Here is a 21945-nt window from a genome sequence, read left to right as displayed (position 1 = left end):
GTCAACCAGGAGAGCGCAAACTCCATTTTTCAATTCGGTTCCCCCCACCCTCCTTAGTAACAAAGGGTTCCACGGATTCCTGTGTCACCAGTCAGCTTTGTAAGGGTTTTCATTGTTTCCAGGGCTGCCTTCAGATGTCGCAGGTTGGAGACAGTGGGGAGAATGTGCGTTTTGGCATTGGACATTGATCTTATGTAGGTTACTCTCTTAGTCTCAGTTTTCTCTCTTGTGAACAATCTACCTTACAGGATCAACGCAGAGATCAAATAAAATAATTTTTGCAAAATGCTCTGTACAATGTCTGTGGTATAGGAGATAACCTAGTAAAAAAGTGATTCTTCTGAAATATTGTTTCAGATATCATAAAACATTATACAGTGAGATTATTGTTATCACCATCTTTGGGTCATTTCTGTCAGTCAGAACAGGCTAAGACGTGCTGTGGTAACAAATAATCTTAGAGACTTAACACAGCTAAAGTTTATTTCTTGACCATGCCACATGTCCAGAGCCCGTCAGGAGAGACTCTGTTCATCAGCTACCCAAGGATACAGACTCGTGGAGGCTTCACGTCCACATATGCTTCCATAGTTATCAAAATATCTCACACTAACAATCAAATATTCCCTCTGAAAGTGGCACATCACTTACACTCACATTGCATTGGCCAAAGCAAACCACGTGGCCACACCCAACTTAAAGAGGGGTGGGGAAGTGCCATCCTGTAATGTGCCAGTGGAAGGAGAACAGGAATATCTGTTGAACAACTATAATATCTGCAACCTCTACCAGAGCAAAGGCTGATGGAGAAGAGTACTTTAAAGAAGGACTGTTAGTTTAACACAAATAAATAAAACTATCTGAACAGTAAACTTCAAAGTAAATGAATTAGAATTCAGCTGTATTGGACAGAAAACCCTAAATATTAGAGAGTTTAGGAAGATATAAGTTTATTTCTCTCTCAATTTAAAGAAGTCCAGATATGGGCAGTCCAGTGGTGGTACGGTAGTTCCATGGGTATCAGAGACTTAGAATCATTTTATTGTTCTGCCGTAACAACCTAGCGTGAGGCTTCCATTCGTAAATTCACCTCAGGGTCAGAAATGGCTGCAGGGCTCCAGCCATCGCATATACATTCCAGGGAGCTGGAAGGAAGAGGTTGGAGGACAAAAGAGTGCTTCTCTCAGCTAAGTCAGCTCCATTTGAGCAACCCTTCTGAAAGTCCCACACAATAATTCTGCTTACTCATCGCTGACCAGAACTTAGTCACATATTCACCCCTAGCTTCAAGGAAGCTAGGGCATGTAGTTTTTGATCTGGGTGCTTTGTCTCCCAAATAAAATTGGGAGTTTTTGTTACTAAGGACCAATGGGAGAATGGACATTGGGTGGCACTGGGCAGTTCCTGCTCTAGTAACTTAAGATGGAAGCTTTGCTTAAGCATGAATGAGAAGGGAAAGATTGCTGTGTACACTATCATTTTCTAACCTGTGCTCCACAGAACACCAGTGCTTAGAGAGACACAAGGGTCCCTTAAAAAGTGTTCTACAGCCAGACAGTTTTGGGAATGTGGAAAGCTTCGCCCTCTCTTGGAGATTTCCAGGGCATATTAATACATTAAAGTCTCTGAGAGGCCCTGCAATAAAGAAAGAGCTAAATTGCTAACCTTTTAAACTCGGTGTTCCCAAACCTCTTTGACAATGGAAATTCATCGCCTTTGGAAGTCTGGAGGGACACAGAGAAGTTTAGTTTGAGCTTCTTGGATTTGCAAAACTATTTAGACCCTTGAAAAGATGGTCTAAAGCCCCCATTCAAAAAAGTATCCACCCTGTAAAACAAACAAACTTGTATATCCTTAGTGCTAGCCTAGTCATAGGGACAAAAGCCTTGAAGAAAAAAAATAGATCAGATGCCAGTGAAGCCTTGTCAAAAACAATCTGTATAAGGGTTGTTGTTAACCAGCCATCTGTGCCATTAGTGGCGACACCAAGTGATGAACCGGGATGGGCTCACACTGCCGTCTTCCAGATGACAGGCCCCTGCCCCAGGTTGATGTTGATGGGCTCTTGGCTGTTACTCCCGGGCTCTTAGCTGTGCTGCCCCTCTCTGGAAGTGAGAGTCATAGGGGATCCAGCCAGCCAGTACTAACCTCCTCATCCCACAGAGAGGGCCTGTTGTCCAGGGCATGGTTGCTTACAGGTGTGGGGAGAAAGGCTGAAAATGCTTTCAAGCAAATGTGTGCCATTGGTCTGTTGGAAGCAGGCGGTAAATGAGTACCTTTGGGGGAAGGGTTAAGGCTCCTTTTTCCAAAATGGAACCTTGGATGCTTTCCTAATCTTTCTTACTTAATTATTTAGGTAATCAGTTCTTGTCTTTAAAGTCCATCTGCTGCAATTGCTATCTTTTTTCTTCATCTAAGCATCTTTGAAAAGGCAAAATGCCAAAATCTTTGCTAGTCTGGTTCCCATCATTTCGACCTCGTGTTGCTGGAAATGCTGGAGAGTTACCTTGTCCTGACAGGCCTAGAGAGATCCCATGTTTGCATATCTGTAAACTGTGTGATACATTTCCCCAAACAGCTGTATAATCTCTGCAACAACCTGATGGTGGGAGGGAAGGGGCCGGGGTGGGAGGCCTTTATGTACATATTGACCTTTAGAGCAACTTAAATGTTCGAGCTGGAACAGACTGTGGGAGAGTTGAGGCAAGTCCTGGAAGGTGGAGATCCCTTCCTTGTCCAAAATCTGCCATGTGACCTAGTATCCTGGAGAATTCTCTCTGGCTGCTTCATGGAGTTATGTGCCTTTCCCTGACTGCAGTTGTGTTGGAAATTGTCCCTGAAGAGAGTGGTGGGTTCTGTTTATTCCACATGTGCACAGGCAGGTTTGTGGCCACAGCTCAGGGACTCCAGGTCAGGAAGGGTGAGACGGGCTGGCTGGGAATCCCAAGAGTTGACAAAGGATTACAGTACCCAAATCAGAATAAATTTCCAAGTTACATTATAAGCCTTTCTCAGCTCTCTTTTTAATTTTATGTTCCTAATTATGCATGCCCATTTTTCCAAGATAAGCCAGCAAACAACAATCAACAATTATGTAGAATTCTTTGTTTTCTCTTGTAAGGAAATACAGTTGATCCTTGAACAACATGGGTTTTAACTGTACGGGTCCACTTATAAGCAGATTCTTTTCAATAAATACCTACTACAGTACTACACCATCCATGGCTGGTTGAATCCATGGATGCAGAACTGTGGCTATACAGGGCCAACTGTAAAGTCATATGAAGATTTTCAGCACCCCTAACCCCTGCGTCGTTCAAGGGTCAACTGTAATTTGGAACTAAGCTAAATATGAGTGTGAATATACAAGGTCTGTGAACTGAGAAAAGTGTATTTTGAAAAATCCCACTCATCTATGCTGATATGTACTTGTGAACTAGTAAATTCATTGTTTCAATGATATCAACTTGGCGATGTGTGATAAATCTTGTTACATCGTTTCTGGGTGTGAAATAAATTCACTTCTCAACCCAAGTACCTGGAATTTACACCTGAATACTGGTGCCTGCATTCCCCCTCCCCCCAGTGCCAGTTCCTGCTCTCTTCCCTTCTAGGTCCACTGTTTGAAAGACAGTGAGCGATTACTTTGGTTTATCAAAGGATTTTATTGAACACAGAGAAAGACTAAAAGTCAAAGGACTTGGGGTCTTGACCTTAATCTGCTACTAGCTAGTTGAGACCTTGGACACGCCACCTAAACTCTTCTTGTTGGAAAAACCTATGATTTTATGAGTATATAGGGCTTGCCTGGGCCTCAGTTTGTTCTTCTGTAAAAAAATGAGGAGAGAGATTTTATTGATACAATCTCAGAAATCCCTGCTCCAGATGTCAGAGATCTTATCGTAAGGTGGCTTTTGGTGGTGGAACTGGTGACACCAGTGGGGACATGATTCATCCGGCAGCTATTTATTCAGTCTATAATTTATTAGGTCTATATTATATATTTATATTAAGTCTATATTTATTAGGTCTATAATGTCCCAGTCACCGATCTAAGTAGTGGGGGCACTGCAGTGAACCAAACCAGTATAAGTCTTTCCTTCTTAGAATTTGCATTCTACGATAAGGAATTATTAACAAACACTTTTGAGTACTTACATTATGCCAGACATTGCTTTAAATGTTTTCTATGTATTAATTATTTTGTAGTAATCCTTGGAAATAAGTACTACTATTATCACTCTTTGACAGTTGAGGAAACTGAGGCACAGAGAGATTAAATAATCTGTTCAAGGTCACAGCTAGTAAAGGGGAAAGCTGGGATCAGAGTCAGGCTTTCTGGCTGTAGTCTATGGTCTTAACTACTATGGTTTACTGCTTCTCACTGTCAGTTGATTGGTTAACTTAAAGTAGTCAGTATTGATCCTAGCTGATGGCAAAGTAAGAAAAAAAGAAACGGTAGCTTTGGATGGAAATCTCAGCGCCCACTTGGTCTCCGTGTCTGGGACTCCAGGCTCTGATGGGAAGGAGGGGCATCGAGCAGCTGTGGTACATTTTACTTCTGGATTCCCAGCCACTTGCCTGGTTGCCTTCGCCTGGTTTGAGGTTACTGGCCTTTCTCTGGCTCCATGGTTAAACTGCAAGGCCTTCGTCAACCCCACAGCCCCAAGTTAATTTCAGCATTGGCCATTTGCAGAGAAGTGAGAAATAGTGATGGGCTTGGATTAAAAATATCTGGATTTGAATTCTGCCTCTACTACTGACAATGCTGTCATCTTGGGCAACTTTTAATGATACCAGCAGCAAGGGCAATAATAGCAGTAGCTTTTTTTTTGTTAAGCACTACTGTGCATCGTGCTAAATGCTTTATGTATGTTGTTTCTGATCCTCCGGACAATCCTCATGGGATGTATTTTTTTCCTCCCTTTGCAGTCTGGCCTTGGCTGCTGTTTCTACCACATACTATTTAACCTTGAGCCAGTTAATTCCTTGAAGCTTTTGTTTCATCATCTGGAAATTGGGGTTAGTAATATCTACTTCCCACCGTCGCTATGAAGATTAAATATGAAAAGGTATATAAAGCATTTAGGCCATAGTCTATCCCAGAGACAGTGGTAATGACCATTATAGCTTAAGGTCTCACCCCTATTAATCTGAAGAGCCAGGTTTCAGAGCTCGTTCTAGAGGCTGCTTCTTGAGGACAGGCGGGAGATGCAGCATCCCGAGTGGAGCAGGTGAGCAGTGGCAGGCGTGGGGAAGCTGGTCTACTGCCGCTGGCTGCTGAGTAGCAGGTGGAACTGGGACCTGAACAGGAAGTGGGGAGGCTCCGGTCCCCCTGACCCGAGGGCTAGCAGCTACCAGCATCGAGGGCCGTGTCCCTTGAGGTTTGGCTGGGACCATGTCCAGAACCTGCCAGAGTTAGTATTGGTAAAAGGACACCAATACCGTGTAGCCAAGCACAGCCGTAAGGGGCAGTGGGCATCCTGGAGTCAGCCTGCACTTAGCACTGCCCTTCCCAGAGGACAACCAAGGACATGTGGCATTGGGGAGGTGCCCAGCTTGTGTGGGATAGAGCCTTGCAAAGACCGCAGGCCAAGCGGGACTCTCCCATTTTACAGATGGGGAAATCAGAATATGAGAGGTCAAATAACACCAGCAAGGAGCAGAATCCCGACTTGAAACCTAACATTTTTGCACCAATCCTCTGATAGCTCTGCAGAGCTTAATTTATATAGATGATCAAGTGAGAAAATTCAGCAACCAGTGCTTTAGCTTTATGTTATTTTTATATGTATTTTTTACTTGAATTATCTGTTCCATTTGAGAGGCATGGCTTGGGCAGTATGTTAATGAAGAGAAATCTGGGCTGTTTTGTAGATCTCTCAGGAATATGCTCTCGCAGCACCTTTTATTTTTCCTGCATGTCGCTTGTCATTGTAATTTAATGGCTGTGTACGTGTAGTTATGTGCTCATGTCTATTCCTTCATCAGACTGGAAGCACCAAGAGGCAGGGCCAGTGTACCGCCTGCTTCCACCCCAGACAGTAGGTGCATGGGAGGGTGCCGGCAGCGCCCAGGGACTGAATAAACCCCGTTGTGGAAGGCAAGACCTTTGGCTCCTCAGACCCTCACATTAGGGGGGAGGGCCAGTGAAAAATGATTCGAGGCACCTGGCCTGGCTGTGAGTGCAGCACGGACTAGAATTGGGGGTGCTGTGCTGAGTCAGCACGAAGGTTCCCAGTGCTCTACTTACTGTGGAATAACGATGGTGTTGAAAAGCCTGAAGGCTCAAGATAAATATGGAGAGTTCTCCTACTGTTCCTGTTTTCTTTGTCCTGTTTTGCTTTTGTAAGCATATGCTTGTCAGTTAGGGCTGAAACCGAACAAATCAGCTGCTAAATATGGTTCTAAGAGAAATAACATTTTGGTCTTTTTAAGGCCCGTGAGTTTGGAGTAAGCACAGTCTTTTAGCAGATGTCAGTAGGGAATCTGCGGGCAGGCAGTCATTCTGGGAGCTGTATCAGCCGTCCACATTCTGCGAGGGTTTATTTCACTCTGACACAGAACTGGTGACCTCAAGTGAAAGATCTGGCACAGAATGGCCATGGCTTGAAGAAGAGGAGTTTGGGAGAAGGGTTGTCTAGAGTCTGTACAAGCTCCCAATTTCTCTCTTGATTTCATTTTCAGAGAAGGGGGAAAGGGCTGGGAAGAATATGTATCATCTTTTATGATGCTAAGGAAGTAGTCATCCTAGTTGTATATTTAGGTTTGGCTTTTCCAATCTTTGGGATTTAGTCCAGAGATGTTATTTAGTATTCTGATAAATCCAGTGTCATTCAGGGGACCTGGAAGAATTAAAGTATAACTCAGTGACTGGGAATATTAACTCCTAGATCTTAAATCACTCCACCCTGCTGAGAAGTCAGACTTGAGCCTGCCAATGCCACCTGAATTTCATCAGCTGATAGACGAGAGAATTTATTCCAGCATCCCAGGAACCCCGAAAAGTTAATGCATCTTTCCAAATGTCTCGCTGATTTCTAAAGAGACACTTGTTTGTCCAGAGATATCTGACTCGGTTTGTTAAGCATGTGGCGATCTTGGTTAATAAACAATCGGTGTTCTTATACTGGCTTTATGAGGTGAAAATATTTGAAACACACCCTGAATTTTTCTGCAGCATATTCCTTGTGTATTAAATGAATTCTTTTTTCAAAGGGAAAAAGAAAAGGAAGGAAAGAGGTTAATATTTATTGAAGTCCTATTAAGTATCAGGCCCTGAGCTAGTCTAGACACTTTCACAGTCTTCACAGTAACCCTGCCTGGGACATACTATTGTTCCCTTTTTAAAGATGGAGAAACTGAGACTCAGGGCAGTTTTGAAACTTGCCCAGGGCTGGAGAGCTAGCAAGTGGAAAATCAAGGGCCGGGGAATTCTGATTCTGTGAAGCTGATGGGGTGGTGAGTGGTTAAGGGCCTGGGGTTTGGAGTCTGACCCATCCCGGCTCAGCCACCCGTAGTTGGTGTGACCTTGACTTAGTGCTTACTTTCTCTGAGCCTCCGTTTCCTCCTCTGTAAAACAAAGTCAAGGACAGCAACCACTTGATAGAGTTGTGATAATCAAATAACCTATCCATGGAAAGTGCTTAGAATAGTACCTAGCACGTAAGTGCTCATGAAATGTTAGTGATTATTGTGATCTTTATTATTATGACTAATCAAATTTGCCTTCATCAGTAACTTGCTGAAAAGTTACATTTTCTTTCATGGAACAGCATGTCTTTTGATACGTCGTTATATTTCATTATGAAATAATGTAACCTGCTCTACCTTAGAATTAAATTTTCTTTTCAGCCTCCCAGCAAAGGTTAAGATCTGAATAAAGGCATGTGTAGCCAACAGGGATTCCTGACTTTGGTAAATGTCAATGATTTGCTCATTTCTCCTTGGTGTATGTAACCTTCTTCCATGCTGCCCATCCTGGCTTTACGAGCCTCTAAGCAAACATGAGAGGGAGGATTAAGCTGATTCTTTTCTCTCACCCTTCCTGTCTCTGTAACATGATCATTAGGCACAGCGGCTTCTCCTTGTTGCATTGCACATGGCCGCATCCTGACAGCCTGTCTTCTCCACGTACCTGAGGCACAGCTTACAACAATGGCCCTTATGCATTTTCCTTAGAGCTGAGACGACCATAGGAGCTTATGCATGTTTTGTGCAGTTGGGAGCTGGGTCAGGGGGGTGCGGAAGGGGCGGTGGCTGGGACAGCTATGTCTAGATGGAAAAAGAAATGATGTAAGCTTGTTAGACCTTTGGCTCTACATTCTGATCCCATTTTTTGCGACTTCCTTTACTTATATTGTGGAGCATTGTGGGACATCAACCTTATTGAGTAAATAGTTATGTCTAGCAGTTGTGTGTTGGACACCATGCTAAGTGCTGGAAACACTAAGATAAATATGCTCCAGTGCTTGCTCTCAGGCCATTTGTAATTCATCAAGAGAGAGAAATGGAAGAGGGGACCTCACTGGGTGAGAGCGGTTATCACGGAGCCATGCACAACGTGCTGTGGGGGCAGAGAGGCGGGGGCACTAATTTGAGACAGGCTTCACAGAGGAGGTGTCACACTGGACCTTCAAGGATGGGCTTTGCCTTATAAAGAGTAGTAGAAGGAATAATCGTGGCAGGCAGACCATATGAACCGAGGCAGAGAGACATGGCTAAGTGTGATGTGTCAGGGAAGTGAGGTTTGAAGTGGTTGGATGTAGCACAAAATGATGGAACACGAAGCTGGGAATGAAAGCTGGGCCTAAGAATGACAGGACCTTGACTTTCAACTTGAACCACCTTGTGTAGGATTTTGAAGCGCGGTGTGTTGTGTTTAGAAATGTCTATTTTAGAAAGATTGGTGTGAAGGATAGGTTGAAAGGAGGAGAGAATTGATTGAAATAAACAGTCCCAGCAAGAGATGGTGAGGGCTGTTGTATGAACAGCGTGGAGTAGATGGACGTGGTGGACTTCTGGAGATAAAACCCTTAGCACTTAGTGAACAACAGGAGCATGGAATCTTGGGGTCAGCCAACCTTTAAGGTATGGGCAGAAGAAAGAAAAAATCTCTCTCAGAGGCTGGATGATGGAAGAGAAAGGAGGGGGTGGATTTCAACAAGAGCGGCTATGCTCAGCAGTGTCCGTGCCTCAGAGGGAACAACCAGGACAGACTGAGAAGAGACCATTACGAACAAGAGATCGAGGTCCCTGGTGAGCCAGGAGAAGTTACTTTAGAGTCCTGCAAGAATGGAGAACACAGCTGAATGCTTACAACATTCAAGCTATATCAGTATTCCCCAAGAAAGTCTCTGGCATTTATATGCATTTGTGTAAGGGAATATTCACAAACATCCAGCTGTCCAGGTACTTGGATTGGGGGAGAGGGAATAGGGAAGCTTAAGAGTCAGTGCTAAGTTCAAGTGTCCCTGAACAATAGCTCTGCCTTGTGCTTTCTAGGGTCTCAGAGAGCCCCCTCCTTGCAAACACCATGACTCTAGCTGTGCCGTTTGGTCTTATTACTATCAGTGTACTGTAGAAGGTAGATGCTTGGAGACTTCTCTTCCCTCCTTGCAAACACCATGACTCTAATTGTGCCGTTTTGTCTTATTACTATCCGCATACTGTAGAAGGTAGATGCTTGGAGACTTCTCTTCCAGTTCCAAGTGGGCCCTCATTTCTAGCCACGATGCTTGTAGCGGATGCCATGGTGTGTCACCCAGATTCCCTGTCCACTGCTGAGGTGCTCATGGTCTACCTGCTGGGAGTGTAGGCGGCTAGCGATGGTTCTCACCTGGGAATTGTCCTCGGCTGAAGAGTGTCCCTTCACCCAAGATCATAACCTGTGGGACGGGGATGGGGGACAGCCTGCACGCAATGACTAGTCAACGGAGGTGGGGTACAGAGGCCCCCATGCCTCAAGGTAGGGTAATTCTGAAGAGTCATCCCAACTCCAGAGCTCCTGTGGGAGCAGATGAAGTCTTGGTCCCACTGCATTGCACTGACTTCCGTCATCCGCTCCGTCCAGGCCTTCCTCAGTCACAACCCCCCCCCCACCCCAACCGGCCTTGGTTATGAGGCACATCCCAGTGAACCCTCTGTGTAAATCTCGGTGATTCTCAGAGTCTGGTTCCCGGGGAACCACCCTAATTTGACGACTGTTTCCGGCTTGGTTGCTTACCCAAGGCGGGATGCCAATCAAACTCTGTAGTCCCTCTGATCTTTGCTTCTGAGCCTGTTGATGTGTCCAGTGGGAAGAGCCTCTCTTCCAGCAGCTGGAATGAAAGTCTTGGCATTGAACCTTCTTGGCTCCGACTGGCTGGACCAATATGCCTATGAATGGATTGTTTGAGGAGAGGAAGGAACCTAGGAGTCAGCTGCCTGGCTCATATTGAGACCTGCCCGTTACACCCCAGCCCTGAGGAGAGGTCTGTGAGGTGGGGTGACCCCTGGGTGTAGAAGTGGGTCCCACTCTGCACCTTGTTTCTGCTCCTGCCTCTCCTTCCACCCTCCTTATGCTTCCCGGGCTCCTTACGGCAGCTAGTACTCACCATCCTACATGTCCTTTCTTTTGTTCATATTTTTTTTTTAGTCAAGAAAAATGAATGTTGAAAACACAGTTGAGGGGCTTCCCTAGTGGCGCAGTGGTTAAGAATCCGCCTGCCAATGCAGGGAACACAGGTTCGAGCCTTGGTCCGGGAAGATCCCACGTGCCACGGAGCAACTAAGCCCTTGCGCCCCAACTACTGAGCCTGCGCTCTAGAGCCCGTGAGCCACGACTGCTGAGCCCGCGTGCCTAGAGCCCGTGCTCCGCAACAAGAGAAGCCACTGCAACGAGAAGCCCACACACCGCAAGGAAGAGTAGCTCTTGCTCACCTCAACTAGAGAAAGCCCGCGTGCAGCAACGAAGACCCAATGCGGCCAAAGATAAATAAATAAATAAACATTAAAAAAAAGAAAACAACACACAATTGAGATATTTCAAGCAAATGTAGGACCTCTCTTGAAATTTGTTGCAGAAACACCACTGCACAAACAAACTACTGGGAAGCACAGCTTAGAAACAAACAGCAGCTGCCACCATTTGTGGGCTACTTCTCCCCCTTTTCCTCATTTCTTTCTAATTCTATTTGTAATAAAACCTGCTGTTCTAATGGCCTAGTAGTTTGACAAACACGATTTTTCTTTCCCGTCTTGAGGCACCTCCCAGGTGGCCTTGACAGTGACTTTTAGCTCTGGGGTCTCCGTCTGCAGAGCTCTAGGTCCTTTTCCCATGTTCTCCTGTCTCATGGTTCCATCTGGGATGATGTCCACACCTCCCTGACCAGGTGGGGCATAGCTGGAACTTCTGGACTTCTCCATCTGTCGGGACATGAGTCTGGAGTGGGGTTTCTTGCCTTCCTGGCTTTATAACAATGGATAATGCTAATTGCAGTCTTTGTGAGTGACTAAGTGCTTCAGCTGTTGCTGTTTTGTCTTATTTCTTGCTTTTTAAATTTGTTTTCTATGTGAGATCTTTGAAGACACATCACAAAGGGCTATTCTTGGGTCTGATTTACTGAAGACTGTCACTTTAAAGAGCTCTAACTTGTCACCTCCAACTCATTTGTCCCCTTCCCTGTGAATAGCAGCCCTTCTCCCTTTAAATGCTACTAGAGGTGTGGGATTCCTCAGCTTAAAAATGATTCCTGTCCGATATTAGGTTTGCTGACTACGTGCAGGTGTGGTGCTAGGCCCTCACTTACTCTTCCCCTGAGCTCTGCTGGGTAGATGTCTTCCCCGTTTTATCTGCGCGGAGACTGAGTTGCTCTCCCAGGAGAGAGATCTGGGATCACGCCACCAGACAAGGCAGAGCTGGGGCTCAGCCCAGGCCTGTCTGAAGCTAAAATCCAGGCTTTCCCCCGCCTGCTTCTCAGTCACTGTCACACCATATGGCAGTGCTCTGTAAACCTGTTGACTGGAGAGGGGAAATGCTTTTTAGGCCAGAGGCTGACATTTTTTTCATTTGTCCCACAGAGTTTTTTTTTTTTTTAAAGTGAGTTCGTGCCTAACATTTAAAAATGAGATCTCACATGAAACAAAATGTTCAGTTTTTCTTCAAAAAAATCTTCAGACCTGGCAAGACTGTGCTCATAGGTTGACATGACAACGATTGGTTCCAGCTGGCCCCCCTGCCCCCCAAAGGGGACGTGACTTCCTCAGTTTGTCCCAGGCCCCTGTGGCCCCCTCACTCTTTTCCGTTACTTGCCTGGCCTCTGTGGACATGTATGTTTGTGATTCATGAGCTAGGCCTTTAAAGAAATCATTTCTGTCCAGTTAGGAATCAGAGGAGGCCAAAGGCACTTTGTGTCTCTGAGTTGAATCTTATAGCTTTGATTTTTCTTTTCAGCTTTCAGGGATGGTAATTTGGTAATAATATCCACGATTATTGGATATTTATTGAGCGCTCTAACACAGCTGACTCTTGAGGGTTAGCAGACACCTGTTCGGTGCTAAGAACTTGCATAGTTCTCTGGTTTCGTTTGCATTCTAGTTCCTGCCCGGGACTCTCCAGGTCCTGCAGGAACTGGAGGCCAGCTGCAAAAGCGTATTTTGCAGAAGCAGCATTGTCGAGAGGGGAGATGAATCCAGAGAAATACTTTCTGAGAGAGGAAGTTAGGTTGATTCCATTTTCTCTTGGAAACTGTTGACTTCTGCAGGGAAGATTGCCCCACGACACAGGAGCACTCCTTTCTGAACTGCCAGTGTTCAACACAATGAGCAGCTCAGAAATGTCAAACAGAAGGATCTTCAGAATTAGAACCCCTTCAGGATGATGAGCCTTTCAGTTTAGCCCGATGTACCTGCAAGTGTATTTCCATTTGACAGTGAGAAATGCATTAATTCTTTTTTTTATCGTTTCAACGAAGTCTTGTTTCCTTTTGTCTGGTTTAAACACATCTCATAGAAATGTAAATTAGAAACAAATAGATTTTGACTCATTTCATAGCCGCAGCTGAATTAAATTTTAATGCTCTCTAATATTAACATATGAGAGCCCCCCCAAAGCTAAAGTTGTTATTTATTTGCTTATTTTAAATGCGTATTTGCTTTTGATTAAGACTACAGCTAGCATATCGTTTTGACTTTTTATTGTTTATTTTCTTTCAGGACCCTGCAGGGATCTTTGAATTGGTGGAACTTGTTGGCAATGGAACATACGGGCAAGTGTATAAGGTCAGTTCCTTGAGCTTGAACATGGCTTATGTGTGGTTTCGGTTCATGAATGCGGAATAGCAGTGCTGTCTGTTCTCACTCATACATGTCTCATAACAGATTTAAAATGAAATAATATACTTGTTAATTGACTCTCCATCTTTTAAAATGTATCTGTAGTCCCATTGCCTAAACCGGATTCTGGGATTTGGGCATTTCCCTTCATTATATATTATAGAGCTTATAGCTGACACATGCATTCTGATGGTGCATATCTGAAGCTCTTTAAATGTTTCATTTCTTTACTTTAATCACTGCCAGAACTGGTTTTCAAAGGCGTGAAGGATGCTATTTACTTTAGAAATTTAAGCTATTAAAGTATCACAGCTGGAAAAGTAGATTTGTCACTGGCCTAGGGCATGAGTTAAATGAATTTAGTGAACACTGTTAGGAGAAAACTGGCCACCTCACAAAGAAAGGCCTAATGGCAGCAACGACTCTTACAAGATAGGAAATACTTAGAAGTTAAACTTGAGCTGAGATTGAGCTGAGGAATGAAAAGTTCTTCTTTCCCTTTTACTAAATTTTTGCTTACAAATTCACTCCAAACATGCTTTTAAAACATATTTTCTCCCAGAAAATGATCTGAAAAAGTGATTGTTTAGAAAAGTGGGTTGATTCTCCTGATTATCAAAAGAAAATGGAAATTAACTTTTTGGACTAAAGCTCAGGGGGTTTTAGTGAATGAGCTATTGAAATAAATGCCTTCAAAACAAACCAACTGTTTCCGCATGATTATTTCAAGGGAAATATCCGTCACTTTCCTGAGTGGTAGTGATATGGGATGGCATTTTCACTACAAATTCTCTCTTGTTGTTCTATTTTTAAAAAATTACTTCTTTGAGTCCTAAACTTCTCTTAGTTGATTAAAATTATTGTAGAAGTCATCCAGATTGTAATATTTCCGATTCTACAGAATGTCAAAAGTATATGTGTGTGTATATATATACTTTTATATATATATACTTTTATATACATATATATATATATATAAATATAAATATAAATATAAATATATAAATACTTAAGCCTTTATTTACCAGGAGGTACCCTTTGGTGTCCACTCCAGGGGAAAATTTCTCTCTTGCAAGAAATGATTATTTCCTAAAATGTCAACCCCCTGCAATTAGACAGAATGTAGTCTACTCCAGCTGTTCACTTGACACTGATCCTGTCTGACACAAGAAAGAAAGGTGTCTCAGCAAATGCTTTTAAATACTTTCAGTGAAGATAATCAAGTTGGAAGATCGTGCTATTGCATTTTGAGAAGTTGGATTGAACTTGTGAATTAATGTGAGCTTATGAATTAAGCCCTGATTTAGGTAGAGAATTACTTCTGATTCGCTGTCAATATGGAGAAGCAACTCTGTATAATGCTGTTGGTTTTATAGTGCCATTCCATTGTCCTGTACTTCCCACCTGTAGAATACACATCTGGGAGATGATTCACAGCTTTGTCCACTAATCTAAGAGGTGGACTGTACACTCTTGCAAGGCAGGATAACAAAGAGATAAGGATTCTCAATTAAGGATGAGAATGCTTGGAAAATCCAAAATTAGCCCTAATTTCTTGTTACCTGAAAAAAAAAGAAAAGGAAACAAGTGGCAAGAGGTCTCAGATCTTCAGAGAGGAAAGAAATTCACCAACTACGTTGTTAACACTATTGTTCTAAAGGGTGCCCTTCTCTTAGTGGTTGATACAGAAATTTGGCCTCTCTCAAGCTGAGGGGAGACTGCAAAGATGGCCATGGTGATCACATTGGACTTTGAGACAGGAGGCTTGGTTTCTTTTACCAGCCCTATGTATTGTTTTGTGGTACAGCAGCTTTTCTGTGCATTAGTCAAGTGAGAGTGTTTGCTATAAATGTTTTGGGGACTTGGAGTGATTTACCTGAAGGATTAATCCTCCATGCCCAGTTAAGGGTTTGGTTTCTAGACGACCCAGCTGATATTAGGTGGCAACCCCTCAAGAACAGAGACACCTGGGTTTTCTGGGTCACTAATCCAGTCCTGCTGTTACCCCGAGCCCTGAAGGATTAAAGCTTAATAAACTGCAAAACCTGAACTCAAATACACGTGAACCTAAAGAGAAATAATTGAGGAAGTGATTGTCCACATTATAGGTTATATTTAACTTTTATGGAATAGGTATATTTCTAAAATAGTGTAAACATAAATATAAATTTTAAAGCCCTAGGAACAGATTTCTATACCAAAAAAGTCTGTGATAAATACTTTCTTTACATTAAATATTAAATCTTTGATTTAAATTTTTTGTAACCCTGGCTTTTGTTGTTCCTGGATTTCATAAAATGAGGTATAATTTTATGAACAATTATACAGATGTAGCCTTTCTTTTCTGGAAAGATTCTTATAAGTTTCTTTTAATAAGCTGTCCTAAGAGAGTCATAATATAATTTTATTTACAAATAGTTTTTAAGAAGTAGACTTAATTCAATAAACAAAAAGTATACATAGATATTAAGAGAGTATTTCTTGAAGTATATCTTCATATAAGCCACTTACATCTAGATGTGGAAACATATTTTATATAAAGGTCATTAATAACATTTAGCTTTTCAAAGTTGCTTCTAGCCTTACTCCCAAGTCTAGCTTGGTCTGTCTCTCCTTGGAAGGTTAGATTTGTTTATCATTTTGGTCCCAGGTGGTCAAGTGGCAGTTCAGTATCTGTTTTTTGCTTTATTTACTAGACAGGTTGCATAAATAATGAAGAGTAAAGAGGCTCTGTCAGGGTTTTTAATGAGGAAATCATCTTCTTGGGCCTATGGCTCCCATGAAAAAAATGAACCAACAGAAGGCCACATACCCGTTTGCTAAAGGCTTTGGCTGTTTATTGGAATGCCACTTATTGGGACCTAATGGAATCCAGACACATTTTTGTTAAAATAGAGTAATTATTTTAATAGGTCCAAATAATTGTTCAATGTTTATTGCTAAAACACCATTAAATCTTAGCCACAGATTTCAAAAATGAATGTTAGTCTATCCTGTTTCTTAATTTGCCCTTTGGAACTGTATATTGGTTATTGCAGAGATGGAGATGTACTTTATTCTGGGGTGACAACGTGAATTGGGAATATGGTGGATTCCTCAGTATCTCTCAGGTTTCTCTTAAAACCTCCTCTAGGTTGTAAAGTATGAAGTAAAGAGGCCATATTGGTGGTTACAGTACTTGTTGAGAGAGAACACTGTGACTGAGTGTGTGTGTGTGTGTGTGTGTGTGTGTGTGTGTGTGTGCAAAGGGTTGCAAAGGTCCTTATAGGTCATCTGGCCCAACCATGCCTCTGCCAGCGTCTGTTCAGCCCATCCTTGATCACCTCCACTTGTGTGGGATTCATTACCTCCCAGTCATTCCATTTGCCTGCAATTCCCTTTCAATGTTCATTATCATGTTGAGCCAAGATCCTGCCTTCCTAAAATGTTTACTGGTTCAAGCTCGTTCCACTCCCTCGGAGCTATTTAAAAAAATAAATGTAATCTTCTTCCACAAGAACATAGTCCTTCAGATATTTGAAGAAGACTTCTCCCTTCTTCCCCCGAACACATACTTGTGTCTCCTCATCTCCAGGCAATGTAGCACAGTTGCTGAATTAATTCTTCGTATGACTTAGACTTGAGGTCCTTCATTATCCTGGCTTCTGCCCTGAAACGATTCTAACATATTAATAAAAATAATACTTCTTACTTTAAAATAGCTTTCTATGTCATGAAACATTTTGTATGTATTATCTGATTTCTGATTTAATTTCAATAATAATTTCATGCGAACCTTTTTCTCACCTCAGGGTCTTTCTAGTAATAGTTTCTTCTCTCTAGAGCACTTGCCCCTCAACCCTCTCATGACTGGCTTTCTCTCCTTCAGGTCCCAGCTCAAATGTTACCTGCTCAAGGAAACCACTTTTCATCCTTGTGTCTAACAGAGCCAGCCACTGCCACTGCCTCCCACCTCCCAATGACTTTCTCTGTCAACGTGTTTTTTTGTCTTCATGGCATTGCCACTCTCCGAAATTATTTTACTGCTTTGTTTATGTATATATTAAACAATTTAAATGCATAATAAGGAAAAAATAAGGGTAGGGACCTAGTCCGTCTAGCCATCACTGTATCCCCCATCTGGTACATAGTAGATGGTGACCTGTGTGTGGCCCAGAATTGAGCTCTGTCTTCCTTGATAATTCTATTTATATTCATTCCCAGTTTTTTCAGCATTTCCCATAAAATATCAGTCTGCTTACTTCAGATGTGCATATTTGGACAAAAGTCATCAACAGAATTCTCTCCCTGTTTTTTATGGTAAGGGTGTGGATTTTATGTTAAATTAATTATTGATAGTCTGTAGAAGCAAGACACATGCTGCAAATTTACAAATGAGGCAAATCAATTTTCTGGGGTTCACCCTCCTGGCAGAGGTTCCCAGAGTTTACTAGGCAAAACAAATATTTGAGAAATGATTAAAAATGTAGATTTCCAGGCCTAACCTCTCAGATTTTGATTCAGTAGGTCTGGTTGGGGTCCAGGAATCTGCACTTCTCATAAGTGTATGGGTTCATTCTGATGTTCAGGGCCCTGGGGCCACACCTCTAGAAACTCTGCAAAAATGATTGTAGATTATCCTGTTGTAGGGCCACTTGAGTGAATGTTAATCCTAATGTTTTTTGTAATCATTTACTTTAGGGTTTTTGTGCCGACTCTAACATGCATAAACTGAGAAAAGTAAAAAAACACAAAGATCTGGACCTGAGATGTGATGCCAGCCAGTTCTGACATACTCATTCTGAGATTTGACTTTCACTGTTTTTATTTGACATGCTTGTGATTACAGTTTAAGGTTGTTTCTGAATAATTCAACTCAAGACCTGACAATTGATACGGTCAAAACTGACCTGGTATAGATAGAAGAATCTGAGCCTGTTGCATGAGATTTCCTTAAATCTATATATTGTGATCTCTTAATAAACTTTCTGTTGAAGTGAGACAAAACATTTTAATAGTAGGCTTATTAATAGTCTTGCTATGGAGGTGATTCTATGACATACTCAGGATGCAATGTAGCTTTTCATATTCTGTTCTAATGAATCATGAATTAGACTATTCACTTCTTGTTTGGTAAGGAGTGAGTATGGGAGAATGTTGTGTTTCTTAAATAATAGTGGCATTTGTTTTTTAAACAAAAATTCAAATATAAAGAATACATTATTTCACATTTGTTGAGTGCCAGTGAAAAAAGCCCTGTGCTTTGTGTGGGAAGAATGCAGAGCCAACCGAGGTGGTTCCTACTCTAAAAAGTGTGCAATCAGATTAACTAATTAGGACTCTGAATGCTTACTGTGTGCTAAAGCTTTTCATATATGGTGTCTTAGTTACTCCTTATGATTTTATAGGGGAGGAAACTAAAGCACATTTTTAAAACCACATTATCCCTTCAAGGCAGGATTTCTCAGCCTTAGCACTGGGTTGAGAAACATTGGGGTCAGATAGCTTTTCGTTGTGGAGCTGCTGTCCTGTGCATTGTAGGATGTTTAGCAGCAACCTTGGCCTCCACACATGAGATGCCAGTGCACCCCAAAGTCCTGACAATCAGAAATGTCTCCAGACATTGCCAACTGTCTCCTGAGGGGCAAAGTTGTCCACAGCTGAGGACCACTTCTCTAAACATAAGAGAAAATAGCAAAAACTCTTAAAATTGATGTGCAAACAGAGACAGTGGGAGCGTAGAATATAGAGCAATGTGAATCAGAGTGGGGACCTGAATGAATTGTGGGAAGGGGATTTAGAAGAAGCTTAGAGGCCTTGGCACGTGCATATCTTGGGGTATAATTTAGCATTTTCATAAGTGGAAAGGAGTGTAATGGAAAGGACTTAGGAGCAGGACTGAGCTGGCGTCCAGTCTGTTTCTGCCTCATTCTAGTTTTGTGAAGATGGCCAACTTGCTCTCTGAGTAACAGTACTGTTAGTAATAGTACAGTGTAGGGTTGTTATGAAAACTAAAGTGTAATGTGTGTGGAATCCCTCAGCCCAGTGCCTGACACATAGTAGGCACTCAGCAACCTTTTCTTCTTCCCAAACACATGCGCCAGGGGGAACCTAGCTTACCAGCTCTTTCCTTGGTCTTGGTTTTGCAGAAGAGTTTCTGATGTGCAAGAAGCATTCATAGAAGATGAGATCAGAAACACACACATCTTTGTGCTTCACCTTCTACCTTTGAGTTCTTGGTTTTTATGTATGTTCAGAATTGCATTATTTATATTAAATCCAATTCTTAATTCTTCTTTATGGCATTTGATGACATAATTGCCATTCAGATACTATAGTTGGTCTTTGTTTAAAGAAAGCCAATTTCTCAATAATTTGTAAGAAGAAGTAGATTATTAGAGGACGTAAGAAGAATTGGGTGTAGCACTCTGGGATTTTAGTGAGGTGAGAGTGATTTTTAAATAATTATATATTTTACAAATTTGGGGGGAAGAATCAACAGTTTTTCCCCTTAAGATAGTACAAGATCTAAGTAGAGAGCCCTTTTTATGAGTTTCGTAAGGAGAGTGGGGTAGTAAGGACCTCACTTAGGAACTGAGGATCTGTCTTTATGGGTTTGGCTCTACCTCTAACTTGCCGTAGCTTTGAGCTTGCCATATCACCACTTAGAGCTTTAGGTTTTCTCATCTGTAAAATGAGGATAAAAATGCCTTTCCTGATATATCCCATCAGGTTACTGTGAGATTGAAATGAATTAAGGACTATGAAAGTATTTTGTTAAATTTAAACTGCTATGTACACTTAAGGTTTGATTATTGCTATTGTCTTTAATTACAAGGTAGGTGACAGAGTCCTGTATACAGGGACTAGGGAAGCTTAATCCTGAGTTGACCTTTCTCTTCTTCATCCTTATGCCCATTAAGCTGTGTGTTACCAAGTATATGAAAGTCCTCTCTGGGTGGCCCGACTCCAGCTACAGATTCATTCTTGCACCCCTTCTATTTTGTGATCTTCAGGCAAACAGGGTCATTGGATTGAGTGGAGGTCTCTCTGGCTTTGCCTTTGCCTCACTGACATTTGTTAGCTAGACAGTCACATTTCCCAAAGTGTGTTCAGTGGAACCCCAAGATCAGCTCAGTGAAAAAAGAACAGAGTGACTAAAGAGGTTTCATAGTGCTCCTAACCATCCCTTACTCTTGAATATTAGCATTTATAGTACTTTGTTCTACCCAATATTTTCCCAATTTATTTAACTGTGGAATCTCCCCTTTCCTCTCCCTACCCAAGTAACTGCTTTTAATGCCTCTTGGAACTATTCCATAGAACACAGAAAATCAGGATGGCTTATGTCCGGGTACCGTAGCTGAGTACCCATCTCCCCATTGCCGCAGCCTCCGTATCATCCTTTGCATCAGGGGCATTTAATATAAAACATGGCTGCAGGTCTATCTATCCCGTTTCCCTGTAAACCAGGCTCTTGGACCAGGTCTAGTATGTCGATCACCTTGAAAAATAATTTTCGTACTGTTTATAGTAACAGATTATCTATTAAAATTGATATAGCCCAAGGGTACTAGTTGGTTTCATTCACTTAAAAAAAAGTTGTACCTGCCAAAAATACCCAAGCACTATTTTTAGTGTGATTTTTAACATCAAATAGACATGTCTCTAAGATGCTGTAGCACATGCAAAGCATTGTTCTTAGTCATAGGTTCATTTGACTATAGCTAAGACTTTAGGATTACCTAGTTATTATTATTTAGTCTCAGAAGGTACCTTCATTGCAGTTGGCCAGAATTATAGGTAACAATTTTACTCCTGCCTCATAAGTAGAATCATTTACCCTTGAAATGGGTTGGCTTGATGAGCTTTTCATAAATCCCCATGTTCTTTGCATCTAATTTGGCTCAAGACGATGTCACCTCATGCTGTGATCGTTGGGTGTAATGAATTAGACGGCTGCCATGTAAGCACGGAGGGAGGACCTTCGGGAGCCTGTGTGCCATATGCATAAGGAAGGTCACGTTCGCTGCTGGGTGGCCAGACCTCCAGAGTGGCTACTAAAACTCGCCACAGGGGACTTCGTAGGATTTCTTTTTGCTACTCGTGTTTCTCAGCCCTCACTGTTTACGGAAATCATCTGGATAGCTTTGAAAAACTACACATATCTGGGCCCTTCTCCAGAGATTTGGTTCTAGTGGGTCTGGTGTAGGACTGTGTAAAGCTGGTTTCTAGCACTTCCCAGATGCTTCTAATGCAAAGCCAGAATTGAGGTCCACTGGACTAAGGTATTGCGTCTCAGGTAGCTTACAGGCTCTTTTTGGTGTCTTTGCCTTTGGGGAGGAGTCTCTTCCACTCTTATCTCTATCCTGGGGTTTTGTTTACCTTGTTTGTTCATTTATTCAACATTAGCCTTTAGAATAAGCATCTATTATGGGCTTGGCACATGTGTGTCACCTTTCCTTACAAGTGTTTAGATTACTTTAGTTCAAAATTCTTCCCTTCCCTCTCATATCAGTGAATTACCAAATAACTTGGTGCACTGGCACCCTGGTGACTTGTAGTTTTTAGATCTCATAACACCCTTAATGATTTGGTGATTATAAGGCAGTCTCAAGTAATTAAACAATCAATAGGTACTATGTAATTACC

The 21945-nt window shown here is 42.2% G+C and overlaps 1 protein-coding gene across 4 annotated transcripts in view; it reads left to right on the top strand.

Annotated features, from left to right (window-relative positions):
- Positions 1-21945, top strand: part of TNIK (TRAF2 and NCK interacting kinase) — a 412707-nt gene that overhangs the window by 76519 nt on the left and 314243 nt on the right. For all 4 annotated transcript variants that reach the window (XM_057546114.1, XM_057546113.1, XM_007197510.2 and 1 more), the window contains exon 2: positions 13195-13260. In XM_057546114.1, the coding sequence (XP_057402097.1) occupies positions 13195-13260 (66 nt within the window). The remainder of the gene's footprint in view (positions 1-13194; positions 13261-21945) is intronic.

The sequence above is a fragment of the Balaenoptera acutorostrata genome, chromosome 4 (assembly GCF_949987535.1).
Source record: "Balaenoptera acutorostrata chromosome 4, mBalAcu1.1, whole genome shotgun sequence".
In the NCBI taxonomy this organism is placed as follows: domain Eukaryota; kingdom Metazoa; phylum Chordata; class Mammalia; order Artiodactyla; family Balaenopteridae; genus Balaenoptera; species Balaenoptera acutorostrata.
The sequence above is the reverse complement of the archived record's forward strand: the minus strand, read 5'-3'. Positions and strand labels throughout refer to the sequence as shown.